Below are 20,972 nucleotides of genomic sequence, written 5' to 3' on the forward strand. Positions count from 1 at the left end.
CTGCCTCTTTGCAGAGCCACAGCACTAAGAGCGGCATAGCTGATGATGATCTGCCTTCTGCCTGACCAAAACTGTCGTGTCAAGGTCGTCAGCAGGGAAAGGCAGAGGGACCCAAAGGAAGATGTTTAAACGGTTACTGCAACAGACCTGGTCACTTCTGATTGTGTACATAAGCATCTGCCACAATGCTAGCATATCTGAGAGCCCGTGTTTGCAAAAGCAGCAATGAAAACCGGCCCTGGCCTAGACTGAAATCTGCTACGCTAATACTTTGCCATTAGAGCGGGTCAAAAATGTTCTGCTGGAATGTCCTTTTGCTGCCAGAAAATGTCAATTTGCTGAAAACCCGTGCTTCCACACATATTTTGTGCAGGGAATGGGGAGGGAAAAAAATCAAAACTAAATGTTTCAAGAAGGTCAAACTCTTCTGTATCGGAAGGGAATGCGCTTGATTTTCTCGTCTGAAATGGCTTCTCCTTTCAAAATGTGTTTGTGCCACGACATCAGATATTACGGCTGACCCCAAGACTTGTCTTTTTTTCAGTGCTTTGTTCCAGAGAAGATTTTGTCATTCGCTGTTCTGAATCGGAGCAAAACCCACGCTGAAATCATGGAGCCTCCCGCAAAATGGGAATTGCGTTTCCTCTACAGCTCCACGTAGGCCCATAGGGACACAAGCCTGGAAGGGACCTTTTGGGCTGTGAGTCCGGTCTCTTGTGTTCGCAGGCAGTCGGTGACCGCAGGAATCCCACAAATCCCCACTTCAAACCCTCATCCATAACTATGAGAAAAAAATATCCCCAAACATCCTATAATGTGTCACAGTGAAGAGCAGAGCACTGCCAATGCCCTGTCATTGCAACAGAGAAGGAGTTGGTTCATATGCGCTCAGAAGATCCTAGGAAAACTGCCATGCCCCTCACCACAGAAGAAAGCAAAGACCCTCCTGCCGCCCCCAAAGTACTTGATTTCATAGACTTTCATAGACGTCAGGGCTGGAAGGGACCTCGAAAGAGCATCGAGTCCAGCCCCCCGCCCCAAGAATTGCCAATTCGGCTACTTGCCAATTTGACCCATTTGTCTCTGTATACATTGCTTTTGCAGGTTCACAGCACTTTATCCACTGTCGTTTTAGCATGAATCGGGGCCGTGTAAGGTTGAAAGTCTCTGATCTAGGCTACACAGCCACAACGATGCAACTGGGATGAAAATCTGAGGACTCTGGGCTCTCTGCTCCTCCCCTCCCCAGCCCGTACTGCCTTTGTGGTCATACTTCATTTCTGGACAGACATGCTTCTGTGCCCCAAGGACAGGTGCTGCAACCGGACTCAGGCCCACACACGCTTACCCACGTGTTCAACTCCACACGCACGACTAACCCATTGGACTGTGCATGGCCGTGCCGCTAGACTCGTGCGTCAGCAAAGAGGCTAAGGACCAAGTGGGCCTGGTGTCTGAGTTGCTCTCACACTGAGTAACATTTCCTTTACCCAGGCTGAGACTTTCCATGGGCTGGTGTGTGCAATTTGTTCCCTGGCTGCTAGTGACTTCCCTGGTTCCAGCATAAATGGAGGACTCCAATCTCCAAGGCTGCCAAGCCAACATTTTTGCTAAGCTCTTCACCTTCCAAATAAAAAGCTTTTTCTAAAAGAAAAAAAGTGAGTGGATCTGATCCTTTTTTCATTTACACTAGCACAAGTTAGGAGTAAGCCCGCTGAAGACAATGGAGTTAGACTGTATATACTTATCAGGAAAGAAGCAGCAGATATCCTCTCTCCAGATCCCCTTGAATTATTTTTAGGCATAAACCAGGTTATTTTTCTGATTATGAGTGATTTTCTTAAAATGGAGGTGCAGTGCAATAAGAAACAGTTAGCCTAACGCTCTTCCTAGAGTCACAAAGAACAATACCGACAAAAAAAGCAAGAAAAATTGTGTTGTGACCTACCGTGTGTTGGGAATGGGTGCCAGCGGTCTCTCCACTATGCTGCTCAGCCTGTAGTAATCCAAAAAGGTCCGGGCCACATTTCTCCCTAGCTTCATATCTGTGAGTTTTTAATTAAGGAGCATCTTTGAAGAGGATTAAAAAAGAACCCCCCCAAAAACCCCAAACTAAAACAACAAGCGGAGTGTAAAGGTAAATTACTGCTATTTGATGCTTGAGCAAGTTTTACATTAACCATCCCACAGTGCTGAAAGCTTCAGGGCAGGCTCAATGAAATAACTTATGTCAGCAGCTAAAGCAAGTGTCATCTGGTTTGCTTCTTGTTTTCATAGGCAGAAAATATGCTACATGAAATCGTAGAGGGGAAGGAACAACCCATCTTCATCAGGGAGCTCGTGAATGCTGGGAGCTCAACCCACTGGACAAAAGGGGGCTTCTGTTTTACGTGGGAGAAGAATAAATCCCCTGTGAGTACGATGCTCACAATGCACAATAGCCTTCTTCACCTGAGACGACTCTTGCATGCAAATAGGTAGCATCTTAGCACTGGTGTGCTGGTCTCCAGAGACAGAGGCCTGGACCATCCCAGTACAAGCTCCAGACGGTTCAGCATCCAACATGAAAGTTGGGTCTACAGCCCACAACCCTCTGAACCCTTGGCTTAGATGCAGGGGTGGGCAAAATGCAGCCCGGGGGCCGGATGCGGCCCTCCAGGCCATTCAATCTGGCCCGCGGGGCCCCTAAAAAATTTAGAAAATTAATATTAATCTGTCCTGGGCTGCCTGGCATGTGGCTCTCAATGGCTTGCCGAAACTCAGTAAGCGGCCCTCTGCCCAAAATAATTGCCCGCCCCTGGTTAGAGTAATACTGCATTGGTTCTGCGTTGTGATTTGTGTCCTGAGACTTGGATTTTAGAACTGAATTGGAATATACACTGTAGAAGAGCCAGATTTGACCCGGCTGAGGGGGAAGGGCAGGGACAACACAAGCCACTGTCCCTGCTACATCTTTTCTTTAACCAAATGCCAGCCCTGTTACTCAGTAGTAGGAAGGTGCTGCACTAAAAGTGTGAGAATACACGTGACAGAAGAATCACCGTAAAATTAAAGTTGGTGGAACACTTGGCCACGGTAAAACTAAAACATATCAGAGATGGTCTGACTTGCCACAATAAATCGAAACCTACCACAATAAAAAAGGTCAACAGGTATTTGCACGCACAATTAAACCAGCGAAACGGTGAAACATCGTGTACAAGCGCCCTAAGAAGCGCTGCCTTCTTGCTGAGATGTTGATGCAAGGCCACTTCATAGTGACGACCTAGCAATACATTAAATAATCCACAGTCATTCTCACAAGAGACTGGGAACCACCCTAGTGGCCTGGACAACACAGCCACTGGAAGAAAATCACTCCTTTGGCAGACAAGGTCCCTTGGGTGAATCTGATATCTTTTATTAGACCAACTTAAATAGTTGGAAAACAATGTTTAAGCAAGCTTTCAGGTTCAAAAACTGATGTCCTTAGACCAATGTGGCTACAACCTACACCCCTGTAATTACTCCTTTGTGCACTGGCTCACCCTCTATACAGGGATGAATTTTACCTGGAAGAAATAAAAGAGTTTCGATCACCTTTGGCCAAAGTGGGGCAATGTTTTCTTTTCTTTTTCTTTTTTTCGGAGGATGCAACGATTGCTATGTTTGTCTACACGCTTTCTGTTCTGCTGGTATCAAACAACCACTTGGGGATACCTGGATAATCAAAACCAAATAAAGATCAAAATTCTACTCTGTCGCATTTCCAGGATGTTCAAGGACAATAACTATTATGTCTGTGGCAGTTTGCCAGTACATGAGTCAGGTCCCAGGTATATCACCTGGTAACTCTAAATTGACCACAGCTTTCTACCACATTCCCTGCCCTGTGCCGTTTCCCCCATCAATTTAGAAGATGAATCTATTTATGTTTTATTTGTAACAGCAATATCAATAATTATCTGCTGATGCTTCCATTAGAGGGAAATTCCAGAATTGCAACATGTCAGGGGTTTCCAGGCAGTTTGTATAAAGATGCCAGCTTCTAAATGAAGCTTTTATTATCCACCTACTCACATTAGACACATCAAAACAAATGAGTTTTCGACATCAGGTTCAGGCGGCACCATGGAGAGAACTCTCTTCATTATTTTTTGTTTCTTTTAAAAAAAAAAGGGAACAGGCAAGCATGAAGTAGTCATTTTTTTTTATTTTATTTTATTTTTGTAGCTCTGTGCGTGCAAGCTGGAAAATGTTGTGAAAAGAGATGAGTCCAACAGGCTTTGTAAATAAGCTAAGGTCTAGCTGTGGAGGAGGATCCTTGATGACTGCTCAGAATTGCAATTCATTCAGTGCTGAACTGGTCCCTTTGGTACAGCTTTGCCTAGTCAAGAGTTAAGAGGCTCCACCAGTTCTACTGAAAGCCTATTTCATGGGTCTCCCTGGTTGAATACTAATGCTCATCCTACCATTACATGTGCTGTTGACATCTCGACTATATTTTATGCATGGTTTGTACAGTTCAGAACAGTCAGAACCATTGGTACAGACAATATAATTAGAGGAGTGTCTATAGCAAGGGGGTGCTATCCTAATGGGTAATAATCAGTCTATGAAAAAAAAAATTAGCACTGGGTTTAAGGCAGTTGCTGCACTACAAGATAAGTTTCCCTGCAATCTGGCAGGATGTGAGGACTGTGCCCATTGTATGTACATGGAAGATGGGAGTATACCAAGTCAGAGGCTGCTTAAAGTTCACCATTCCACTGAGGTTACATCTCTTTGAAAGCCTTTTGTGATTGCTACTGGAGTTTGGGGATGACCGGGGGTATTTAGGATTCTGCAAATGCCGAACGCAAAGTGGCAGCAAAGGTTACGAGTTCAGAGTGCTCTGAGAGAGAGAGAGAGAAAAGGGATGGGGGCTGTCAAACATTTAACAGAGTGAGAAAACGAACGTGGCTTGATCTTGTAGTTTCTTTCATTTACTCAGCACTTTAAAAAAACACAGGGTGATAATTGGATGTCAAGGACATTTTGTCAGTGCCAATATTTTAAGTCTCTTCTGCTAGCATTGGCCCCATTGCCCCTTCTCTTTTTGTTCTTCATGTTGTGTGTATTGTGGTGGAGGAAGCCTTTGGTACAGAACAGGGGCAGCCTGAGTACCAGTGATGAAGCTCCCCCAGGATGTCCTACCACTGTCCAACCCCGAACTGGAGCATCCCACTAATGTAGCTGGGTTATGTCAGGCTCCATGGGCCATGCAGGCCTCAGTGTTTGCTATGACAGCAGCACAGATTCCCCAAAATTGCAGCAAGGGAAATTTAGGTTGGCGATTATGAAGAACTTTCTCATGATGAGAGTAGTTAAGTATTGGAACGGGCCACCTGAAGAGGTTGCAGAGTCTCTATCCTGGGAGGTTTCTAAGAGCAGGTTGGACAGACATTTGTCTAGGATGGTTGAGACTGGGATGATCCCATCTTGAGCAGCATGTTGGACTAGATCAGTAGTGCTCAACCCCTGGCCCATGGAGCTGGGCCACCTGCTCCGAGAAGCTCTCCTGGGTCCAGAAATTTGGTGATGAAGGAGAGGTGGCAGCAATTGCCACTCCCATGCTGCCAAATTTCCAGATCCTGGTGAGTCCCACAGGCTGGATGATAGAAGGACCCTGCATGTTATATCAGGTAGGCAGGGCCCAGCAGAGGCAATGCAGGATCCAATCCCAGCATGCTGGGCTGGATGGAGTCAGGGGGGCTGACCCCAGTGTGCAGGGCAAGGCAGACATGGCATAGGGCTGAACAGGGAGTGCTGGGCCCAATCCAGGTGAGCAGAGACAGGCAGAGATCACTCAGGGCCTAACCCAACTCATGGACTGGCCCTGCACCACTCACCGGGCCCCACTGGACTAGATGATCTCCCGAGGTCCCTTCCAGCTCAACTTTTCTATGATTCTAGGAGTTCACTGGGAACTGAAGGAAAACTGAGAAAAAAGGTTTGATATAGACCATAAGATGGGGACAACATACGGTCAGTACCAAACTGTGTATATCCAAACCGGAGGATGAGAAATCTATGTATGCTACTGCCAACACACAGAGGAACCCGGTCCCCTATTCTGACTGCCTGTCGGAGCACCGAGGGACTGCCGTTCCTACCCACGTGCGGCGAGCCTGCCGACAGCAGCCCGGCTGCTGGCTCGAAAAGCACTTCGAGTGATTGGCGGGGTATTCCCACCAATCTGGTAAGGCTGGAGAGGGGCTTGCCCCTACCCAGGGCGAGGAGAAGAGCCTGGACCTAGGTGAGGACTATGCCCCCCCCCCATCACCCTGATTGGTGCTTCTACAATCCGAGGGTGGAGCCTCCAGAGGGTATAAAAGAGCAATATGCGAAGCACACGGGAGGCTGTGACATGGGATGGAGAGGAGCGTGGGTGAAGAAGAGCTGGTAAGAGCTGGCCAGTGTGGTGGATAGTTGCCCCAAAGAGCCCAAAGACCTCTTCGCTGGACACGAGTGGCAACTGGCTGCATCCCCAGCCTCGCCGCTGAGGAGTGCGGCATCGGTGCACAGCTCGGTGCATGGGGCAGGACCCTGGGAGCTGCATGAGGCAGCTCGGGACTCCAACCCCTGGTACAGGGCCAGGCACTCGGTGCACAGGTGGTGCACGGAGCGAGACCCTGGGAGTCGCACGAGGTAGCTCAGGTCTCCAGCTCAGTTGGTGCATGAGCAGTGCATGGACCAGGACCCTGGGAGCTGGTCAGAGGCAGCTTGGGTCTCCAACCCCTGTCATGAGGCCAGGTAGCAGTGCATGGTGGGTGAATGGGGTCTGAGTGGGACCCAGACCATGGGAGCCACTCGGAGGCAGCTTGGCTCTCCAACCCCCGGCACGCGGCCAGGAACCTGGTGCGCCCTACAATAGTGTCATTGGCGGGGTGGCAAGCGCGGACCAGCAATTGGTGACCACCTGTAGATGCTGCCACCAGTGGCAGCCAGTGGTGACCGGCGACTGCCTACAGCCGCCACCGGCGGTGCCAGCTGTGGCCAACTGCAGGAGGTGCACTGCTAATCTCAGGGGTGCACATGCAATGGGGCAAGGAAGGCCAGAAGGGCACTGGAGAGCTTCGCCCCTCCTCCTTGTTACTGGGGCAGAGCCACTGCTCCAGGACAGCCTGGACCTTGGCGCCCCTTAAAGAGTTCATTTGCACCTTCATGCACCTTATATTTTGTAAGTTAGTGCCTCATATTTTGTGTATTTGCATGTTATGGGTGGGAGTTGGTATTTTGATAGAGTTTCATATTGCCTGATCTTTATACTTTGTTCTGGTTTACTTAATCCTGAGTAGCGGGGAAGGTAAAGGAGTGTACATATATTGCATATAGTTCCACGTTTTGTATATATTTATACATCTATTCTTTCCTATGGTTTATCTTATTAATAAATGTGTATATAGTTAAGTTCACAGGGTGTCCTGGTTTGGCTCTGTAGGGGAAGGAGGGAAACTGCATGCAGTCAACAGTTTCACCCCGCGGCGCACCTGCCCTGCTAACCCCTCCCTTTGGTTGGAGAGGGGAGTACATAACCAGGTACTACCCGGGTTACACAAGCAGGATCCAACTACCTGACAAGTATGCAGAAATAGCAACTGCAATGACCAACTCGTAATCCTTCTGCCTGCCCAGCCCATGAGAAAAACAGCTTGATTGGTTTTGTCTGCCTATGTGTCTTTGTGTGTGCACGTGCGAGTGAATATGCATGCGTGTGCCTGCATGTGCATGTGTATGTGAACATCTGAGCAAGCAAGGGAAATCAGAACAATGACACTTGTGCTTAGCTCAAAATCTACAGAAGTACTGATTCAAGTCGCAACCCGCTGTATACCTGGAGCATGCTGGCTTCGGCTGCTGTACTAGAGCGCCGATCAACGTCTTGCTCTTCACGGAGAGGTGGGCAATACCGACTGCATAGGGTGAGGACTGGACTGAGCACGCCCAAGCCGGCAGCCCTTGGCAGATGCTTACAAACATCTGGATGAATCTCTACCCCATCGCTATTTTGTTGGCTCCTCCAGAGCTTCCTAGTACTGGCTGAGACTGGAAGCCAATGTGCAAAAACGGCCTGAGAAAGGCTCTTCTCATCACATGTCCGGCCTGGATAGAAGCAGGACAGCTGGAGACATTCACAGCGAGGTCTGCTTATTTCTGATCATCTGCCAAATGTTGGAGATCCAATAGGTTCAGAGAAGGAGCCAAACTTCACGTCCTCCCCCAAACCAGAATGAATCCCCAGGGCGCTCCTGTGTATCATCATTCACATTCCTAAGGCATACGGACTGCCGAAGCACTGGGAGGGACTGGGGGGCGGTGTGTGTCCACTACTGGTTTTCAGTGAAGAAGATTTTCTGCTCCTATTGCGCGCTGGCCTGCTTAAAACAATTCACTGCAATCACAGCCCTGAGAATCACATACCCAGCCTGGTTCTGTCTCTGTGCAGATGCAATAAAAATCTCAATTTGGAAACCAGTTAGCAGTACAAGTCGTTAGGGGAGATACTAAGTGTGGCTGCTTTAATAGCTCACTGATCATTTAATAATGTCACTACTGCAGAGTGCAGCGGCACCATCCGTCAGCTTTTGTTTTGCTTTTTGAAATTCAGGGTCATTCCACTTGCAGGCGGGTGGATTATCTCTCTTCCCCCGCTCGCAAAGCACTGCAAACTGCTTTAAATAATTAGAAACAGGATGGCTCCTTCAAGTTCGCAATCTCATTTTCATAAGGTCCAGTGTCATTTTTGCTGGAACAGGAAGTGAAGCTTTGGTGGTGACGAGGATTTGACAAGGGCAAAACAGTTAGCAGCCCCTGTTCATCTTTGATAAGTCCTGTGGGGTCTCTGCCAAGCAGATTGGATCTCTGTTTTTATGTCTCATCTAGAGGACAGCACCTCCATCAATTTGAAACACTGCACCGGGTTATTAGTTTGTGGAATTCATCCAGTTTCAGTCCTAAGCAGGATTTAAAACAATGACCTTCCAGTCCAGAGGCACCACTTCCCAACTCTTTTGTTGCAGGCAAACAGATTTAAGTTCCCCTAAAGACCGAGGGGGAAAGAAAAACGAGACATGCAGAGCAAGAAAGATTAATCTTTTTAACAGCTCAAAATTAAAAATCAGAAGATGCTCTCTGTCTGACAACACTGCCTGCTACAGCAAGTCTTCATCTACTGCAACAAAAATCATGTTATTTATGAAAAAAGGAGCATTTCTTTTGCGTGTCCCAGGTGACTGTGGCCAGGAAGCGTATTGTCATTCCCCGATCGTCTCAGGAGAAATATAGATTACATTCCCTAATGCATTTATAAGAGCTCCCATCAGTGGATAAAAGCCATTCCTAAACTGTGGGTTCAAATGAGAATGCTAATGGAAAATGGCATTAACTGGCTTTCAACCGCAGCACTACATCGTGCCAGGCTGGATCAAAACTGGTTTACTAATTTATTAGAGCTCTGTTTTCCCCTCTGCTCAGTTGGTCCTGTCATTTCCATGGGGCCGGATTTCATCTTTGCATTAACCAATGCCTCCCTGGCCCGGTTCGACGGCAGGTGAGATGGGCAGTTTAAACGAAGTGACAAAGCACCTGGGGGGTTTGAGAAGAAAGTATCATGTGGACTTTTCCTTTCAAACGGTCAACCTGTAACACGTGTACTTGTGCAAACCTGACTAGATGAGTGCCGGCTAAATAGTGCACCCTTCCCACAGAAAAGCTGTCTGATAAGCTGGGTTAGCTTCCAGTGGAAGATATGTTCATAGATATTCTTGTGTGTGTGCGTGTATACATACACACATACACACACATATATATATACACACACACACACACATATATATGATAAGCAGTTAGAAATGGCTAGCAAAGAGGGAATTTGCAAACAGGCTAGAGACTTGGAAGCTCGTCCAGTTCCCACTGAAGCATACAGCAAAACTGCCTGTTGACTTTGGTGGTACCAAGCCTGGAGCCCTACAGTTGCCCAAGTACCCTGACAGTGATGGATCTGGGGCTTCTCAGCCTAAAAATTCCCCCTTGCAATAATCCTGGCTTTTTGAATCCCGGCCAGATGTCTTTCTAACAGGCCCAGCCTAACTTAGCCATAAGATGGGGGAATGGCAGGGTCACATTTTCTGGTCTTGTTCTGCAGGCAGTCCGATGAAAGGATCGCAACAGTTGTTTCTGACCTTGGGAGTTTGAACCTTTTTGTGTAATCTGGGAATACCAATAGGACAGGCTTTTTCCTGGCATCCCAGTGCATGATATTATAGTCTTTACTGCCCCATCTCACAGAATCATAGAAAAGTAGGGCTGGAAGGGACCTCTGGAGGTCTCATCTAACCCCCACCTGGTGCAAGATCACCACAATCCAAACCATCCCATACAAATCCATAATACAACCTCCTAATAAAACTACCACCGACCCTGACATAAGACACAACATAACACCCTAACCTGCCGCAGGTTAAGCAGGGGGACCCTGGTAGCCAACATCCTGCTGCTGTAAAAAGTTGTTAATATATCCCAAGTAGAGGACCATGCCTACCCCACGACAAAGAAAGGCAAAACCCCCCAAAGTCCATACCCATCTGACCATCGCATCTGTTCTTGGTTCCTAACCAGACCCAAAAAGAGTCTCGTGGAAGCAAAGCATAAGTGCAATGCTGTTATCTCCGTTTTTGGGGTTTTTTCCATGTTTTTTTACAGAAGGAACCAGTTGCAAGATGAGGGTTGACTCCATTTCTGGTTTCCCCTCTCCTTCCTGACCCAACTGATGGTGGTGAAAAATGACAGAAATGAAAGTGGGCCTGGACAACCAGAGGCCTGCAATTTTGCCAGGCTCCCGACATTTCTATCTTTTCATGCCTAGGTTGCTGGAATCAGTCCCCAGAGTGTAGTCTTATCAATGTCACCGGTGTTGCAAGGTGCATGCTGTATTATCATTTAAATACAGATCATATCCTCTACTTTCATTAAGGGCAAAACCGAAAGAGCTAGATCATGGCCAAGATTAGCAACGGGAGTGCAGAGGGGCCTCCAAGCCGTGAGAACGCACTGTCCCCCGGGAGGGTAGGAAATCCAGCGTGCTAAAAGACCCAACTTATGTCCTCTCCTCCAGAGTGGTCCCATGCTACAAGCAACATTGGACACCCCAGGTCTTGTGTGCTAAAAGCAAAACAAAGATGATTAGGGCTGATGTTTGAATGGGCAAATGTAGGCAGGTGGCTCCTGTTGCTTCTGCATTTCCCTAGAGCGGCCGCCCAAAGCTAGCCCAAACTTTGACACGTCAGTGTGAAGACAGAAGTTATGCAAGAGCCAACCAAAGGAGCTGTTCCACTAAGGGCCCTCTCCCCTCTGCTTACGAACTGCAGAATCATTATCATACGCATGAAGAATAAAGCTTCTCCATAGAAGTAAAACCTAATATCATGGTACCAAAACCACGAGGAAAAGAAAGGCTCACATGCAGTCACAACCATACAGAAACACATTAAAGGGTAGCTGGTACATCCAGCAAATGGGAAATGCATCTGCAGGAATCCTCTGCACACCGGTGCCCGATACCCACCAAATGATAGTGTCTGTGGGTATCTCAGTGGTCTTCAGGCACAGAGGTTGGAGTCCCCTGCCATTTTGGGTAGATGTCTATCCATACCTTCTTGAAAACTCCAGTGAAGGAGAATCCCCAACTTCCCTGGGATGCCTGTCCCACTGTCCTGCTGCTCTTACTGATGGTTTTCCAGAGATTTAATCTAAACCTGCTTTACGGCAGTTGAATCCCGCTGCCTCCTGGCCGATACTGTGGCAAGCAAGAACAATCATCCTCTTCTTTGTGGAAGGCTTTCAAATGTTTGAAAATTATATTTTAACTCACGTTAAGGTGTATGTCATTCCAATCCCCCCTCGATACTAGCATGTATTACAATTTTCAAGAATTTAGCTAAAATCCGAATATTATGGCTTCACTGGGGCTACGTTAAGAATAAACCCAGTCCATTATTCACATGTAGGCTGCAACAGAGGATCCCACATTAAGCCCTGGGATATGTTTAGTTGCACTACCAGAGTGTCAATATGGTAAGTCTTGTCCAGTTATTTTAACGCTTCTGATCTTTTTTACTTTTTTCCAAATCTGGAAAGAAGCCCTTGTAAGAGACCTGACCTCAGCCGTTCACTCAGTCAATGAAAAATCACAGAGCTGGTTTTGTGTGATATACTGAAAGAAAGAGAGAGGGAGGAAAAAGTAATTTTCAAGTGAAAAATCCAACATTGGCAATTTTCTTCTGTCTGCCCAATGTTCTGAAATACACGAGGGAAGGAGTAGCAGGAAAACTAGAGACTTAATCGTTGTTTTAATTCCAGCTTCCAGCGAGCCTGGAAATGCAAGAACAGCTGCACCATTTCCAACTCCAACTGGAAACCCAAAGTAGCGAGTAGCAAATAAAGTACAAGCAGAAGTTTTTCAAGACCCTGTTGATCCATACCAGAGCACACCTTATGCACTTTGAAATACACCCCTCAATTTCTAGCGGCTCTTATTGCACGTGCTAAGCTTTGGTTTTACAACTAATGCTCACGGTGCTCCAGATGAAATCAGCTCCATGCTTGACAGCAAAAGTTGACTGACGCTGTCTAATAGTTCAATCGCTGGGAGTTCAGAGAGCGCAAAGGTCATAATTTAGGGGCCGGTTGAATGCTTCCTAAATGTTACGCCTCCCTTCCCTTCCCCCCTCCTTGCAAATTGTTTTAAGAGAGGACATAATTATAAGCACTGATGAAAGGGAAGCCAAAAGGGATAACAAATGTGGGAAACAGGACAGGACTTTTCAAGGCTTCCTAGATACATCACTTGTCAAGCTAAAAGGAGGGCAGACACAGGGCACAATCGACACGGTGACTGCAGAATTTGTGTTATTCGGAGAAAAAGGTGAGTTGGTTTGGGGAAGAAAAATTTCACCTGAATCTCAGGCTGCATTCTGGGTATGCCCTGAGTAAACAGAGCATCAGGAAGAGAAGATCCTGGCTCTATGGGCTCCAGGCTGTGGCGATAAGCAACTTGGAGGGCCACAAATAGAGGACTGGGACAAGACGTATTAAAGGGACTAACAAAGGGGACCAATGTCAATGAGAACTGTCACAGGATCACAGGAAAGCAGGGCTGGAAGGTCATCTAGTCCATCCCTGACTAAACCATCCCAGCCAAGGGTCTAAGCTGCTGGTGGAAACTCCCAGGGATGGGGATTCCTTAATTTATGCAGGTAGCCTATCCCAATGCCTGACCACCCTCACAGTTAGAAAATTCATGCTAATTTTTACCCAAAATTTCCCTTGCTGAAGCTCCTAGTCCCACCCCCTCCAGCCACAGAGAAAAGCCCATCTCCATCCTCTCTGTAATCACCCTTCAGGTATTTTAAGACTGCAATCTGCTCTTCTCCAGACTAAATAACTCTAGTTCTTTCAGCCCTTCCCCATCAGCCTTGCCTCCCAGGCCCCTACTCATTTGGGTAGCTCTGTGCTGGACTCTTTCCCAGATGCACACTTCCATTTTGAAGCGTGGGGACCAAAACTGGCCATGGTACTCCACATGAGGTCTCACGGGTGCTGAAGAGAGCAGGAGAATCACGTCCCTTGATTTGCAAGTGAAACTCCCCTCTCTGCGCAACCCTGCTGCTGACATTTTGCAACAAGAGCGCTCTGTTGGCTGTAGCCCTCCGCAAGCCCTTAGTTGTGTGGTTAGCACATATCCAGGAAGAACCGATGGATATCTTGAAACCATCACTGGATAGACCCAGTCCATTTGTTTAAGCCGTAAGTGTGGAGACAGGGGCTGGTGGAGGCCAAGGCTGGGGATGCAAAGATGCACGGCATCAGTGGCAATGGCCAAACACAACTTCCTTTGATATGCCGAGGTGGACTGAACATCTCTTGGGACCAGGGTAATACATGACCCTGAAGGGAAGGGCGGCAAGATTAAGTGCGATTATCCTTGGACCATTTTGAGGTGACCCCTCCTGTTACGCACCCAGTGCCCCAAAGTACCTGATGTACCTCATCTACAGACCCGAAAAGGTTACAGAGAAAGGGTTATGGACAATTTAAGATTACTTAAAGATTACTATTTCAAAAGTGGACCTAAAGTTCCCTGAAGTCAATGGAAAGACGTCTGCTGACTGCAGTAAACTTCAGATCTGATCCTTCGGTGCCAAGGCCGTCAGCCTCCACGTTGGACAGAACATCTGGGCAGATGATTTGCCCTCAAAAATGAGGAACCGCTGACAGCCAAAGGCTTCCTCAGAGGAAAACAGATGATCGTCCCTGACACTGTACCTTTAAAAACACTTGCAGTCTCCAAGTAATAGTCATGCTTCAGTGTGTTCAACATTTCGGCTGAGCTCGGTACAAAACGCAGTGATTTAAAGCTGGGAGATCAGACGGGATTCAGCAAATTCAGAATTATTTATTTCTTTAGTGCAGAAAGCCTGGCTACAGATTATTTACTGCAAATGGGTCTGTTTGGGGGAGGAGGGGGGGAAGATTGATTGAACATTTTCAATTAAAACAAGCAGTCTTTTAAAAAGATTTAAGGTTTTATCAAGACACGGGGAATAATTCAAGGGGCTGGAGTCCTGCTAACTCCATGGCCATGGATTTGGGGGGGCAGGGTGGGGGGGAAGGAAAGGGAATTTTATATTTTGGGAGAAGGGTTGGAGGAGGAAAAATAGGAGGGGGTGGGAGGCAATCTCCTCATCATTGTCTCTTCTGCAGCATTAATGTATTTGTCTCACTGAGTTACCTCCACATCTGCAACTATTGATTTGGAAAGAGGCACTGGCGGGCAGGCTGAAGAGGATGGGAAGGGCTGGTTGGGAGCCATGTGATCTCTCCTGGCAGTGCATATTAAAATGAGATGTGGGGGTGGACCCCAAAAGGGACCGGTGCCGTGCACTACAGGCAAAGCACCCCTGCCCTCTACAAAGGGTGGGCCTGATTGGAAAATCCCGGGGCCCCCCAGCAGCCCAGTAGCAGGGCCGACTCCTTGATCAAGGTGACTTCTAGCACCTGGGTTAAGTCGGGATGGTGCGAAACTGGGACTGCTTGCAATACCAGCCTACACAATGTCGGTACGTCATTAAGTGGCTGAATGTCTCCCCCAGGGCTTCCCACGCCCGCAGAGTGGTGAGAAGTTCGATATGGGCTGTAACAGCATGGTAGAGCCATTGCAGCAGATTTTGACTCTGGACCTCCCTGTGACGTCTGGGCTAAGATTGAGTGCATTTGCCATTATACATCTTTAAACACTGATACACCATGTGCCTCCTGGGGCACCATGTTTGCTTTCAGTTTTGGCTCCCGTTCGCAGCAATAAAGGTACCAGCGATGCAAACGACGTGGTGTTCTCTCTCTCCTGGCCTAGCCTCATCTTTCCACCACTGTGAAGCTACAAGAGACATCACTCCCCGTTTCCGTAGGCCTGACATAACTCTCATGAAGGTCAGCAGGAGTAACAACAGGCTCATAATGGGTGAAATCAAACCAGGAGGGGTGTTTAGGACTGGAGTCAGGCTTTGCAGTCTAGGAAAGCTTTCTGCACTAAAGCCCCGTCCAGTCCAAAGCAGCTTGTGCAGCACTCGTTGGATAGGACGTCGCTGCGTGACAAGGGAAGCTGTAATAAAATGCATTGTTTATACACAATAGGATGCGACTATGCTGAAACGTCCCTAGCAGGCCTACTGCTAAACTGCCTTGTCTTTGTCCTTTTAAAGACGGCATCTCTCCTTAGCTTTCTACAGCAATCCAGCTGGGGGGTTGAGTGCGCTATCACAGGAACTGCGATGCAGGCATGTGCCACGCTGTTATCCACTGCGTGCTTTGGAGCAATGACACCACTATCTTGCAACAACGTCCCTCTCCCCGGCTGTATGGGGAACCACGGGATCTGTCCATTGCTCCCTTTCTCCAGTCTCTAGACCTCAGTTCTGGCTAATCTCATTCACAAAGACATTCAACTACCCTCTCTACGCAGATGACTCGTGGGTCTGCCTTTGACCCATCACCTTCTAAATAGAGTAAAATACGGGCCCGGATCTGCCATCTCCATGCCAATGCCAGAATAAGGCTCCCACTCTTCCCCCACAAACTCTGCTGACTATTTCCTTTCTGGATCCCTATAAACAAAATCATCATCCTACCTGTGCCTCAGGCCTGTCACCTGGGCATCAGCTCCACCTCAGACTTCCCTCTGGGACCCCACATCTGGGCAAGAGCGAAGTCTGGCAAGTGCTTTCTGTATTGCACCTCAGAGATATGAGCTTGCCCATGCATCCACACCAACTCTCAGTATCTCATGGTTTGCTTAATGCTACATTTTTTTTCCCTCAATGCAGTCTGGTCCCACTGAGATCTATCCAAAAGCTGGTGGCATGGTTTAGTTTCCTGCCCAGTTGCTTTGCCCCCTTCACTGGTTCCACCTTTTCTAATGCATCAAGTATAAGCCCCAGTCGCCAGAGACTCCATTACCCACTTGTTACACGGTACGGTGGTACCTTCTCCCATGCTTCCTCTCACTCGTGGGATGATGTCCTTGTTCTGCTTCAAGGTCCCCCTTAAAACTGCCTTAGTCTGTCATGTCTATCATAGCCATAAGTTAGCTTGCAAACCTCTTTGCCTCAGTCTTCTTTTCTGTAACAATCCTATACCCAAATCTGTAATAATCCTCCTTTTCTGTAACAAGCCTGCATCCAGGCAAGCCCATACACACAGACAGATACAACCACAATATCCAGACACACAAACAATCCAGCTACAACCTCCTTCTTTAGCTCTCACACACATTCTTCCAGCAACGCGTGCAAACACACACACGTGTGCACACACACACCTACCCAGACCTCCTCCCATCCCTCCATTTATACACGTCTAGCTCTGCACTTATTCACCCGACTTCTCCCCCCACATCCAAGTGCACAGAAGAATGCAAGCAAATTCAGCGTAATAAAATACACAATAAAACATTATTCACTTAAAATACCAGCATAAAAGCTAATGAGACTGGCCAATTTGTAAAAAAAAAAAAAAAAAAAAGGGGGGGGACATAATCGTGCAGCTGTCATTGTGAAAGTGTCTTTGGAAAATGAAGCTTGCAGGCGTTCTCTTAAAAGTTAGATGCAAAGAGATGGATGCCAGGGAGAAATGACATCTGCACCCTACAGCCAACCACCATTGCCACATTGCAGCCCCAAGCTGGCTGCATTTCAGGGTGGATGAAATGGCTCTTTGTGAGTTGGCTGTTAGCCTGGGAAGAGCCTTTGGCATGACAGGGGGTGCGCACAAAGACACCCATTGCAAAGTGAGAGCAAAAGGCTGCCCTGCTGACTCGGTGGGATGAGGCTGAGAGGCATGACCCCTTGTCCTGCCCCACCAAGCACCGCTTCTAATGACTATGTCAGATCATGTAAGGCAGCAGGGAGAGCTCCTCCAAGCGAATGCAGATCCCCCTCCCCAAAAACATTTACACCAGTGTGACTCCCTTCATTTCAGAGGCCTCCAGTTTTATGCTGGGGAGGAAGGGAAGAGAAAGCAGGCTGTTACTGTTCCTGAACTGAGTGGGAGTTTGCCTGTGACAGGAAGGGCTAAAATATTTTATAAATCCCTTTTTTTTCCACCCACATCCTATTGCCTCCCTTTATAATTCCCATTTCTGGATACGCTTAGCTTTTTTCTAAAACCTTTGATTTTCCTTTCCTTTTTTTGTTTTGTGTTTTTTTTGTTTTGTTTTACGTACAAGCTGCGAGGCAGCGATAAGGTGCTATATATAAACATATGTACATATGTATATTTATCCTCCTCTGCAAATAGTACCGCTTTGCCTCCTCCGATCGCAATCACAAAGCCCTCGCTAAAAGCCGAGGGAAGGCTGCTTGCCAGGGCCGGCCTGCATTTTTTATGGCCCGCTCCCTGGGGACGTGCGTCGGCGGCTGTGGGACGATGCCCTTCCTCCTCCAAGGTTAGGATGCTGATGACTGTTCTTCTCCTTGCAGCATCCGACCGGAGATGCAACACGGTGGGTTGGGATTTTTGAGGCTTGAGCCACCTCTCCTTGAGAAGAGCATCAACTGAGCCTAGGGAAGGGGGTGTACAACAGGTGGAAGGGAGAGGGGAGTCAGGCTCCTTCTGCTCAAGCAAGCAGCTCCTCGGGGCATTAACAGACAGACATCTGCATTCACTGGTGAGCTGGCTTTAAAGACAAGGTGTATCCTTATGAAAAGGGTGTTCATACCACCTATCTGTGACTCCCCACCCCATACCGAATCTGTAGCCTTAGGGATTTTTTTTCCAGAGGCCTATCTGGCAGTATGGCATATTTTCATCAGCCGGCATCTCATTTATGAAAGTCGCTTGCCCTTACCATTTTCCTTTCGGACGATGAATCTTCTTCATTAATTCTTGCTCTGGCAGACCCCTAATGCAGTTGGATGGGGATGTGGACTTAAGGAAGAGACCCTGCGAGTGGGAACATAAATATTTGTTTCTTTTAAAAGCAAAACCAGTGACACTTTTAGGTGTGACCTAATAATGCAGGGACGTTGGCCACTGGTGGGCTGATGTGACCCCTGGCTCATTGCTCCCCTGCCTCCTGTCTGTCTGGGTTGCATAGGATCTACCCAATGGGGTCTGGCTGGGTCTCCAGGGTATGCGAGTAATAAAAACAACTGCCTTTCCTCTTCTATTAGGAAGTCCAGGAGTCATCTGTGTCTCAGTTTCCAGAACGAGTCCCACACGAGGAGTGTACATGCAATGTGGGGCTCAAGCCTTAAATTGGTGTTGCCATTTTCACCAGGTGAGATGACGGCTCCATCCCCGTGGGCTGTTCAGCCGTTGGTCTTGCTCCAAGAACATGCTCGGTAGTCGATGTCTGGTGTGGCTTTGTGACGTGGCCCCTGGGAACGGGACCAATACTAGCAAACTCCTTTTACTCAATAGCCCTCAGGCAGGATCCATTTTCAGTCATGCTAAGCTGCGATAGAGGCACACTGGCAGCTTGGCCCAAGCCGTCAGCTGCGTTGAGTATCTGTGGGGTGAACTGCTAGAGCAGTGGTCTTCCAAACCAGTCTAAAGGCTGTGGGTTCAAAGCCTGCTCCCAGTAGGCTTTACTTTGATTTTTTTTTTGCTTTTCCAAAGGAGACTTTTCTTGTCATGTCTTGTGCCCTCTTTACCATTCAATCTCACGCCCTGGGTCCTATTCAAGCAGGTAGAAAGAGCCACCTTTTGGCACGTAGGAGAGTATGACTTGCCTCAACATCATTCCTCAGGAGGTCCATCATGGTTCCTGACTCTGGAGCTGGCTTAATTTGGCACAGATGCGAGGCCTTCCCCAAATGCCACCCCCCACGAACAATTGAGGGTCCTACATTGCTGTCCCATTGCCCTCTAGGGAGGGCATAAGGAGTAGTGGTAGAAGTTGGCTTGTTGGCTTTCTGCTCATTAGTGTATATTGGAAGCATCCCTAGCAAAAGAGATGTAACCCATTACCTTCCCAGGAAGAAGGCTGAGGGCTCAGGATCTTGCTGTCCCTCTCTATTACCAATTCCACAAGCCCCAAAATGCCTCTCCACCTCCCAAGACATCTTCCGACGTGAAATGCTACCTCTCCCTTGAGACGCCGTTTCCCGTCACGTCTCGATAGGCCAGGCGCCCGCCCCACAACGACTTGCTTCTCCTCTTCTCGTCGCTTGGCTGTTGTTTAAACTTTTTGCTGCCTTTTCCTTCTAATTAAAATATCGGTTGCCCTCTGGCTTGCTTTTCAAAGCGGGGTGGACATCATCGCCGGCAGTTCAAACAAACAAACAAACAAACCGAACGAAGGAACAGAATCCATTAGGAGCTGCCACTGCTGACTGTCGCCCTTTCAAATGCATCACGTTGAAAAGGTTAATGATTCTGAAAGGGGTGGAAGAAGCAGGGGAGAGAAAAAGGGAGAGGGGGAAGGGTCTCATCTGGTAAGGTGCTGGCATGGGAATCCAGGCAGCTCAGCACCACGCAGGACTGGACCCCGGAGCCAGACAGCCCTGTTTCCTTGGCAAAGCCTCCCTGGAAGGTATCTATAATTTATTAGAAGGGGTGGCATGCTGAATAAACAGTGCATGGAGACAAAGCAGCGACGGTCGCTAACTAAAATCCCCGGGGGCCTGACATTTTCAATCTTTAGCTCCCATTCGAGTCCCTGGTCTCCACTAAGTGAGCAAGCCAGAGAGCTGAATATCGACAAAACATAATGAGCTCATTGAGATCTAAGCATTGCAATTAGCAGGGAAGAAAGGAACAGAGGGGCTGGGAGGCAGACCGTAATTATTTATAATGTTGATAATAACTTACGTTTAGTTAAAAATATAAATCTATCCCGATGCTTGATGGCATTTTCTACCCCTCAATTAGCTCAACACTCAATGAGTAAGTGATACCCAAATAGATAAAGGACAATGGCTGAGAGAGCCTGCAGGCTGTGTTCATACTGGCATACCATTGTGAGAAGGCCAGTGGGCTGCAGATCCAGATAGAAGGGAGCAAAGGAGCATCCTCTCCTTGCTGGCTCTTACAGACCCCTGGAATCAAGGGGCAGATAACAAAGTTTGGGCCAAAGGCAGGCACATTTTAAACCTTCCTAATACCCAAGAGGCAGAGAGAACAGCTGATAGAAAAGGAGTACTTCCATGCTCAAGGAAGATCCCATAGTTTGGATCTCACCTCCAGTGAAACAATAAGCAGAGGCAGGGCCGAATTACCCCTAAGGTGAAGTAGGCACGTGCCAGGGGCGGCGGCGGCGGCGGCGTTTTGGCATTGTGATTTTTTTTTATTGAAGTTAAAAAATTGTTGTTATTATTATTATTATGACATTATGTATGACACGTATGTGATTATTACGATTATTATTAATAATAAAATATGTATCATATATAGCA

The 20,972-nt window shown here is 47.7% G+C and overlaps 1 protein-coding gene across 1 annotated transcript in view; it reads right to left on the bottom strand.

Annotated features, from left to right (window-relative positions):
* The window catches only part of LOC149863422 (cytosolic carboxypeptidase 6-like), a 1,473,463-nt gene that overhangs the window by 16,810 nt on the left and 1,435,681 nt on the right, over positions 1–20,972 (bottom strand). Inside the window, exon 12 of the mRNA XM_090050142.1 lies at positions 1,949–2,045. Within this exon, the coding sequence (XP_089906268.1) occupies positions 1,949–2,045 (97 nt within the window). The remainder of the gene's footprint in view (positions 1–1,948; positions 2,046–20,972) is intronic.

This window comes from Crocodylus siamensis, chromosome 5 (genome assembly GCF_052110815.1).
Source record: "Crocodylus siamensis isolate JL-2025a chromosome 5, ASM5211081v1, whole genome shotgun sequence".
Classification (NCBI taxonomy): domain Eukaryota; kingdom Metazoa; phylum Chordata; order Crocodylia; family Crocodylidae; genus Crocodylus; species Crocodylus siamensis.